At 62.0% G+C, this 8,772-nt stretch overlaps 1 protein-coding gene across 1 annotated transcript in view; it reads left to right on the top strand.

The window, feature by feature from the left end:
• The window catches only part of VAV1 (vav guanine nucleotide exchange factor 1), a 15,115-nt gene extending 6,375 nt beyond the window's left edge, over positions 1-8,740 (top strand). Inside the window, exons 9-27 of the mRNA XM_085319361.1 lie at positions 150-246; positions 753-848; positions 1,165-1,233; positions 1,816-1,902; positions 2,327-2,412; positions 2,997-3,129; positions 3,240-3,349; positions 3,436-3,537; positions 4,186-4,283; positions 4,684-4,703; positions 4,832-4,877; positions 5,138-5,274; positions 5,801-5,866; positions 6,066-6,097; positions 6,805-6,921; positions 7,040-7,127; positions 7,260-7,374; positions 8,114-8,262; positions 8,399-8,740. Coding sequence (XP_085175487.1) covers positions 150-246; positions 753-848; positions 1,165-1,233; positions 1,816-1,902; positions 2,327-2,412; positions 2,997-3,129; positions 3,240-3,349; positions 3,436-3,537; positions 4,186-4,283; positions 4,684-4,703; positions 4,832-4,877; positions 5,138-5,274; positions 5,801-5,866; positions 6,066-6,097; positions 6,805-6,921; positions 7,040-7,127; positions 7,260-7,374; positions 8,114-8,262; positions 8,399-8,452 — 1,702 coding nt within the window. The 3' untranslated portion in view covers positions 8,453-8,740. The remainder of the gene's footprint in view (positions 1-149; positions 247-752; positions 849-1,164; positions 1,234-1,815; positions 1,903-2,326; positions 2,413-2,996; positions 3,130-3,239; positions 3,350-3,435; positions 3,538-4,185; positions 4,284-4,683; positions 4,704-4,831; positions 4,878-5,137; positions 5,275-5,800; positions 5,867-6,065; positions 6,098-6,804; positions 6,922-7,039; positions 7,128-7,259; positions 7,375-8,113; positions 8,263-8,398) is intronic.
• The last annotated feature ends 32 nt before the right edge of the window (positions 8,741-8,772 follow it).

The raw sequence follows: 8,772 nt of genomic DNA, 5'->3' as shown, positions 1-8,772 counted from the left end.
GCATCTAGGGGCTCGTGGTGGCCAGTTTGGGCCGGTTTGGGCCAGTTCTGGTGCAAACCAGCCTGGGCGCATCTGGGGGCTCGTGACGGCCAGTTTGGGCCGGTTTGGGCCGGTTTTGGCGCAGCCCGGCCCAGGCGTGTCTCGCGCAGGTTCCTGCTCTACGGCCACTACTGCAGCCAGGTCGAAGCCGCCTCGCGCCGCCTCGACCAGCTGGCGACCGCCACCGACCTCCGCATGAAGCTGCAGGTGGGGCCGCCCGGATGCCTGGGCCCCTGGCCCCTCCGCCGGGGTCCTCAACAGCCCCCCGCGACTCCTCRACATCCCTGGGTCCTCCAGGAGCCATGTGGTGCCCCCTGTGACCCCCGTGACCTCCCCTATGACCCCCCACGTGCCCCCATGACCCCTGTGATCCCCCGTGACCTTCCCTGTGGCCTCTGGGCTGCTGTGATGCCCCCGTCCCTGTGACCCCACGACCTCCATTTTCCTGATCCCATGCGTCCCCCATGACCCCTGTGACCCCTATGCGGCCCCTGCCCCCCCTATGGCCCCTGTGGCACCCCCCACACACAACTCCTGTGACTGCTCCATGACCCCTGTACCCCCTGTGACCTCCATGATACCTGTCCTCCCTTGACCCTCATGACCCATATGACCCCAATCCTGTGGTGGCCCTTGGGATCCCATGCTCTTCATGACCCCCTGTCACCCTCATGACCTGCATGACCTTTGTGACCCTTGTGACCCCCCCCCAGGAGTGCTCCCAGCGGGCCAACAACGGGCGCTTCTCGCTGCGGGACCTGCTCATGGTGCCAATGCAGCGGGTGCTCAAGTACCACCTGCTGCTCCAGGTGCGCCGGATGCCTGGGTCCCTTCGGGGGCGGGGGGGGGACAGACACCTGGGTCCTTCAGGGAGGGGGTTCCCAGATACTTGGGTCCTCACCCAGGTAGGCATGGGGGGGTCCAGATGGCTCAGTCCTGTCCCAGGTGAGGATAGGGGTTCCCAGACACCTGRGTCCTGTTCCAGGTAGAGATGGGAGTTCTCAGGTGCCTAGGTCCTCTCCTAGGCAGGTGTAGGGGGCCTGGATACCTGGGTCATGTGGGTCCCAGGTGGGGGTAGGGCTTCCTAGATGCCTGGGTCCCCAAGCCCAGACCTGGTTCTGGCAGGAGCTGGTGAAGCACACGCCGGAGCCTACTGAGAGGGAGAGCCTGCGAGTCGCGTTGGATGCCATGAGGGTAGGGGCCTGGGGGTTCAGAGCGGGTCCTGGGGCTCCTGGGAGGTCATGATGAGGGTCCTGTAGAGGTCCTGGGGGGTCCTGAAGGGGTYTTAGGGAGTCTTGGAGGGGAGTGGGAGGCAGGAAGTTCTAGGGGTGGTTCTTAGGGTCCTGGATTGACCTGCAGGGATCTTGGGGGACTGGAGGGGTCCTGGGGAGTCCTGGAGGGTTTCTGGGAGTCCTGGGAGGTCATAGGAGGGATCCTCCTGGGAGGGGTCTTGGGGGTCCTGGAGTGATCTTGGGGGTCCTGGGGGTCCTATGAGTTTGTGGGGTCATCTTGGGAGTCCTAGAGGGGTCTTGGGGGCCTTGGAGGGCCTTGTGGTGTCAGGGGCATTCTGAGGGGTTCCTGGGGGTCCTAGRTGATCGTGGTGGATCATGGGGAATCCTGGGGAGGTCCAGGGATCTTGGAGGGATTAGGTGGGTCCTTGGAGGTGCTGGGAGGTGGGAGGGTCCTGGGTGTGTTCAGGGGTCCCTGGGGGAGGGGTTGAGGGCTCCTGTGGGGTCCTGGGATTTGGGGGTCCCTGGCCCACAGCTGCTTCTGCAGGACCTGGCGCAGTGCGTGAACGAGGTGAAACGCGACAACGAGACGCTGAAGCAGATCACGAACTTCCAGCTCAGCATCGAGAACATGGTACTGCCCAGCCCCCCCTCCCCAGCCTCCCTCCCTCCATCCNATCCCTCCTTCCATCCCTCCATCCCTCCTTCCATCCCTCTATCCCTCCCTCAGGCCCTCCATCTCCTATGCGTGTCCCTCTCCTTGTCCCCTCATCTGGCAATGACATCCCTCTACTCTGGCCCCATGTACTCCAGATCCCTCCATGTCCCTCCATGTCCCCTCCATATCACCCCACTGTGTCCCCATCCCCCAATGCCCCCGTGTCCCTGTCCCCCCAAATCCCTCCATGTCTCCACGTCCCTCCATCCCCCAGTGTTCCCCATTTCCCCCCGTGCCCTTCCTTGTCCCCCTGTCCCTGTGCCTCTCAGTGTTCCCCATATCCCCCCATGCCATCCTATGTTCCTGTGTCCGCGTGGCCCTGCTGACGCTCCCGGCACAGCCCCAGTCGCTGGCCCAGTTTGGGCGCCCCAAGATCGATGGAGAGCTGAAGGTTTCCAGCACTGAACGGCGAACCAAGGCTGACAGGTGGCACCTGGATGGGACACGGGGATGTGGGGACACCTATGGGGAAATGGGGACACCCATGGGATAATRAGCCCATGGGGACACCTGCAGGGACACGGGGATGTGAAAACACTTGTGGAGGCATAGGGACTCCCACGGGGACACYCCCAAGAACATGGGGACATAGGGATACCAAAGGGGACACCGTGAGATGAGGACACCCAGGGGGATGTGGGAACACCTGTGGGGACGTGGGGATACCTGTGGGGACATGGAAACAGCTGTGGGGACATAGGAACAACTATGAGGACACCTGCAGGGATGTGGGGACAGTCGTGGGGACACCCATGGGGCCACAGGCACATGGGGACAACCATGTGGATATGAGGATCAACATGGGGGCACAGGGATACAGGAAGGGGACAAAGATGGAGACCAGGTCAAGGACAGGGCCAGGGATGGGGACAGAAGGCCAAGAACACAGGTCCAGTGTGGGCATGGGGAAGGGGACAAGGCAGGGCACTTGCCAGAGCTGTGGTTTGGACATGCTGGGGATGTTGGGTGGCCTTGGGGGACACCAGACCATGTTCCCATTCCCGTGCCAGATATGGGTTCCTGCTGGACAAGGCCCTCATCATCTGCAAGCGCCGGGGGGACTCATTCGAGGCAAAGGACATTGTGGACCTGCACAGCCACCAGCTGCGAGATGGTGGGCTGGGCCCCCGCGATGGCAAGAAGGTACAAATTCCATGGACCCAGGCATCCAGGCCAGCCCAGAGGGACCCGGTGGCCAGGGGACCCAGGTGTCTGAGCCCCCAGTGACCACCGGTGTGCGGCTGTGCCCACAGTGGACCCACACCTTCCTGCTGATCGACACAGCTGGGCTGCAGGGCTACGAGCTCTTCTTCAAGACCCACGAGCTCAAGAAGAAGTGGATGGAGCAGTTTGAGATGGCCCTGTAGGTCCCCAGCTTGGGCATGGGGTGGGATTTGCCCCACGCTGTGTGCTGTACAGCCCCCATCAGACCGTCCCATCTCTCACCAGCTCCAACATCTTCCCCGAGCATGCCCTGGCCGATGGGCATGAGTTCCAGATGTTCTCCTTTGAGGATACCACATCCTGCAAGGCCTGCCAGATGTTGCTGCGGTAGGGCCCTGCCAACTGGCCTGGGGCAGTGGGGGAGGAAACGGGGTGAGGAGGGGTCAGAATACCCTCAGAAAAGAGTTTCAGGGGTCTCTGGCATGGTTGGGAGGCCAAGGTGGGTCGAGGACTTGGTGGGCCAAGGAATGGGTGGGTTGAGGCCCTGGTGGGTCAAGGCCTGGATGGGTCAAGTGATGAACGGGCTGACGATGGGTGCACCAAACTCTGGGTGGGCCAAGGGACAGACTGCAGCCCSGGTGGGCTGAACTGGGTGGGTAAAGGCCAAGGTGGGCCAAGGGCTGGTGGTTCAAGCCTTGAGTGAGCAGAGGAATGGGTTGGTCAAGGCCAAGTTGGCTGATGGATGGGTGAAGGCCCAGGTGGGTTGAGGGTGGTGAGCCAAGCCCTGGGTGGTCCAAGGGACAGGTTGTGGCCTGAATGGGCAAAGGTCAAGGTTGACTGAGGCCAAGGTGGGCTGAGGGCTAGTGGGTCAAGCCCTAGGTGGGCTGAAGAATGGGTCAAGAATTGGTCAAGCCTTGAGTGCACTGAGGCCTAGGTGGAGGCCCAGGTGGACCAAGGGCAGGTGGGTCAGGGCAAGCACAAGCATGGTGGGCCAGGGGGCACCCCATGCCCTGACTTGGCCCTGGGGCCCCCCAGGGGCACCTTCTACCAGGGCTATCGGTGCACCCGGTGCCGTGCCCCGGCCCACAAGGAGTGTCTGGGACGCGTGGGGCCCTGCGGCAAGAGCGGCCATGGTGAGCAGGGCATTGTGGGATAGGGGGTGGGGCCAGGGGAGCAGGGAATTATGGAATAGGGGGCTGGGATGTCCTTGGCTGAGGAGGAGCAGGGCATTGGGAGATCCCTGTGGCCGAGGTGGTGCAGGGCATTATGGGATATGGCATGGCCGTGGCRGAGCCAGGCACTATGGGATACCCTTGGCCAAGGCAGAGCATGGCATTGTGGGATACCTCATGGCCATGGCAAAGCAGAGCATTATGGGATACCCTTGGCTGTTCTGGCTAACAACCTCAGCACTAACAAGCAGCAGCCCCCCAACCACATGGCAAGATGGGCTTCGTTAGGGCCAAGTGTTAATCAGGGCCRAATTAATTAAGTAGCCCCCTTCTAACAAGCTTTTCCTTTTCTCTACACCAGATTCGGCTGCAGCCAGAAAGGTAACAGTGAAACGGGTCAAAACAGGCTAAAATGCTCTAAATCCCCCTCTTCCCCCCGCCCCCCCACGCCCTGGGCGGCAGGTTGCTGCCTCCTCAGGAGGGTTTATCAGCCTCTTGCTCTTCCCCAGAACAAGCTGCAGCGGCCAGGCCTGGAGAAGAAACGAGGTGACCTAGGTGAGTTGGGGGGCCTGGGTGTCTGGGTTCATGGGTGCCCAGGGTGGTGTGGTAGGTCCTGGACACAAGTGTCCATGGGTTCCTGGAGCGGGATGGTGGTTCCCAGACACCTGGGTCTGTTGGCACCTGGGGTGGGTTGRGGGATCCTGGATGCCAGGGTCCATGGGGCCCAGGGTGGGGTGGGGAGATCCTGTTCCCAAGGAAGAATGATTGTGGTGGTAAGATCTCTGACCCAGATGCCTGGGACCCTTCCTCTGCAGGGCTGCCCAAGATGGAGGTGAGCCAGCCCTATAGCGGCATCCCACCGCCGCCAGGGAACGTGGGGCCCCCCTTGCGCCTCAGTCCTGGGGACATCGTGGAGGTGATGAAGGCRGAGGTCGAGCAGCTCTGGTGGCAGGTAGAGACTGTTGTGGTGAGCATGGACCACCACGGTGGGGATGGATCCCTGGGGCTATGCTGGACTGGACCTTCATGATGGGGACCTCCCTGATCCCCATGGCCATTCCAGATTGGGCTCCTATAACCAGGACATCCCAGACTCCTGGGCCATGCCAGACTGGACCCCTGTGATGGGGTCATCCTGGACCACCACGGCCATGCTGGATTGGGCCCCCATGATGGGAACATCCTGGACCCCCACAGCCATGCCAGAGTTGCCTTCCATGATGGRGACATCCTTGATCCCTGTGGCCATGCCAGACTGGGCCCCCATGATGGGGACCTCCTGGACCCCTGTAGCCATGCTAGATCAGATCCCACAATGGGGGCAGTCCAACCTTCCCACAGCCATGCCAGACTCCGGTAGTGGGGTTGGGCCAGTCCCCCCCAGCCATGAGGCTGTGTGGACCTRCCAATCCCCTGGGAGCAGCAGTGCGGGAGGACATGGTGCTGGCCCCCATGCTGCCATGGTGCTTCATCCCCAGGGCAGGAACACGGCCACCAATGAGGCCGGCTGGTTCCCCTGTTCAGCTGTCCGGCCCTACGTCTGCGTGAGTAGCAACCCTGTGCTGGGGGGTGGACCCCAAAATGCCCTGGGGGGAGAATATCGCATCCTGCTGGAGGGGCTTGGAGATCATGGGGGGATGTCCCTGGGTCACAGGGAGGATATGGAGGGAGGTCCCAGAGCGGGGGGGCATCCTGTGTCCCCCCTCCCACTCTGATCCTCCAGCTCTGTTTCTCACTCCCCAGACGCCGCTCCCGGATCTTTCCGTCTACCTCTGGTCAGTGCTGGGGCCCCAAATCCTCCCCCAGGGTTGCCCCATCCTTCCTGGGGCCCCCCAAATTCTCTCCTGGGTTTCCCCATCCCTCCTGGGGTCTTCCCATCCTTCCAGAAACCCTCTAAATCCTTCTCTAGGTCCCCAACATCCCTTGTGGGGTCTTGCCATAGGTCCTGGGACCCACCAAATCCTCTCCAGGATCTTCCCATCCTTCTTGGAGCCCCCTAAATCCTCTCTTAGATCCTGCCATGCCTCCTGGAGTCCCTCTGGTCCCTCTTGTGGGCCCCCAAAATCCCTACCCCGGTTCATCTCATCCTTCCCAGGTTTACTTCATAGTGTTCCTGGAACCCCCAAGTCATCCCCTGGGGTCTGCCCTCCTTCCTGTGGTCCCCCCAATCCTCCTCTGTGTTCCCCAACCCTCTGTGGGGCCCCCTGCCACTCTTGGAGCCCCTCCTAAATCCCCTCCTGGGTTTGCCCTATAGACTGTCAAGCTCTCCCATTCCACCTGGGGTTGCTCTCAGGCCCCTTCAGATCCTCYCCTAGGGTCTCATCATCCCTCATGTGGCCACCCAGATCCTACCCTGGGGTCATCCCAGAGCTCCCACTATCCCTCAAATTCTCCCATGGGGTCTCCTTCTCTCTGAGGCCYCCTCAAATCCCCCCCTGCCTGGGCTGGGGTGTGGCTCAGGCCCCCACCCCATGCCTACCAGGTATGCAGGCCCCATGGAGCGTGGGGAGGCTGAGCAGCTGCTGATGCCCCGCTCAGACGGCACCTTCCTGGTGCGGCAACGGGTGAAGGACGCCGGCGAGTTTGCCATCAGTATCAAGTAATGCCCATGGGGACTGGAGGGAGATGTCCCTGGGCCTGAACTGGGGCAACTGGGGACAGGGAGGGATGCCAGAGGGAGGACGGATGAGCCTGAGCACCTGGTATTGCGTGCCCAGGTATCGTGCGGAGATCAAACACTTCAAGGTCATGACAGCAGAGGGGCTGTACCGTGTCACTGAGAAGAAGGCCTTCAAGGGGCTGGTGGTGAGCATGAAGCCCCTTTTCCCTCACCTGCCCTARCAAGCCCGGGCACCTACGTCCCTGTAGGAGGAACTCCCCAGCCTGGGCTGGGGCTGCCAGCAACCCTGGTGCCTCCCCTCCCTACTTCATCTCCAGGAGCTGGTGGAGTTTTACCAGCGCAACTCGCTCAAGGACTGCTTCAAAGCCCTCGACACAACCCTGCAGTTCCCCTTCAAGGAGCCCGAACACCGGGTCAGCCCCCGGCCACCTGGTAGGGCCCACAGGGGTTGCAGTGAGATCCCCATAACGGTGGTGGTGGGGCAGATGTGGTGGCTTCATTTCTTGTCTCAATATGCCCTTGAGTTTGGGGGAGCTAAATGGGATAAATGACCAAGAGGGGTGGTCAAGAGTTGGGCCACAGCGGACAAGCAGCAAAGGAGACCGTCAAGAGACGAATCACAGAATCAAATGGCCGAGGGGGACTGGCTGAGGTGGGACAGTCAAGGGATAGCTCAAGAGGAACGGTAGAGAGCAATGGACTAAGGGGATCAGCTGCGGAGCAGGTCAAGGAGAATGAATTGGCCAAGGGAGGACAGCCAAAGGGGCAGCTGAGAGTTGGGTCAAGGGGGAACAGCCATGGTATGATCTGAGAGGGCAGATCTGGGGTAATGGGGCTGAGGGGGATGGCCAAGGGGAGAGTCAAGAGATGGGGGGGACAATAGTGATGGTCAAGGGGAACGGCCAAGGTACAAGCCAAGAGAGCTAGGCCAACGGGAGCAGTTGAGAGTGATGGCCAGGGGATGGTTCAAGGAAGCGGCTGAGGAGATGGCCTGAGAAGACCAACCAAGGGCTGGGTTGAGAGGAAGAGCCATGGGATAGGGCTGAGGACGATGGGTGGAGGGGAAGGGCCGAGCAGCCTGGCCATGGTTTATTGGGTCTAGGACGGGCTGAGGGATCAGCCCTGGGGACTCRGTTGTCCTCCTCCATCCCATCCCGCTCCACCACCGCAGGCGCTATGCGCTACTTCGGCTCGGCCAAGGTCCGCTACGACTTCAGCGCCCGGGACCGCACGGAGCTGACRCTCAAGGAGGGAGACGTCATCCGCATCCTGAGCAAGAAGGGCCACCCAGGCTGGTGGAAAGGGGAGATCTACGGGCGGGTAGGGGCCGCCGGGACCCCCTCCCGCCTTCTCCTCCRCACGCGTGTGGGCCCCAGCCCGCGCGCGTGCGGCCTCCTCCTAACGTGTCCCCACGTCCTTTCTATCCCACCCCACCCCATCCCACCTCTTTGCCCAGGTCGGCTGGTTTCCGTCGAACTACGTGGAGGAGGATTACTCGGAGTATTGCTGACCTCCAGCCAGCGTCACCCCCCTCCCAGACCCCGAGGACCATGTGTGTCCCACCCCACCAAGGCCATCAGGGGCTGGACATGGTGGAGACCATCCCCTCCTCCCTCATTAATTTATAACCCCCACCCCACAATAAATCCTCCTCCTGCCCAGGAGGGGCAATAAATGAGGACGAGGGAAGAGGCTGCGGGTCGGCGTTTTCCGGTGACACGGCTGGAGGCCAAACCGCAAGGGCGCGGTCAGAGCCGGCCGGCCCCAGCGTTACGTGAGACGAGCCGCCCCAGGCCTCAGCCCCAGAGAGCGCGGGGGGCGGGGGGGGTG

This window comes from Rhea americana, unplaced genomic scaffold (genome assembly GCF_003343005.1).
Source record: "Rhea americana isolate MKP2758 unplaced genomic scaffold, rheAme1 scaffold_580, whole genome shotgun sequence".
Lineage (NCBI taxonomy): Eukaryota > Metazoa > Chordata > Aves > Rheiformes > Rheidae > Rhea > Rhea americana.
The sequence above is the reverse complement of the archived record's forward strand: the minus strand, read 5'-3'. Positions and strand labels throughout refer to the sequence as shown.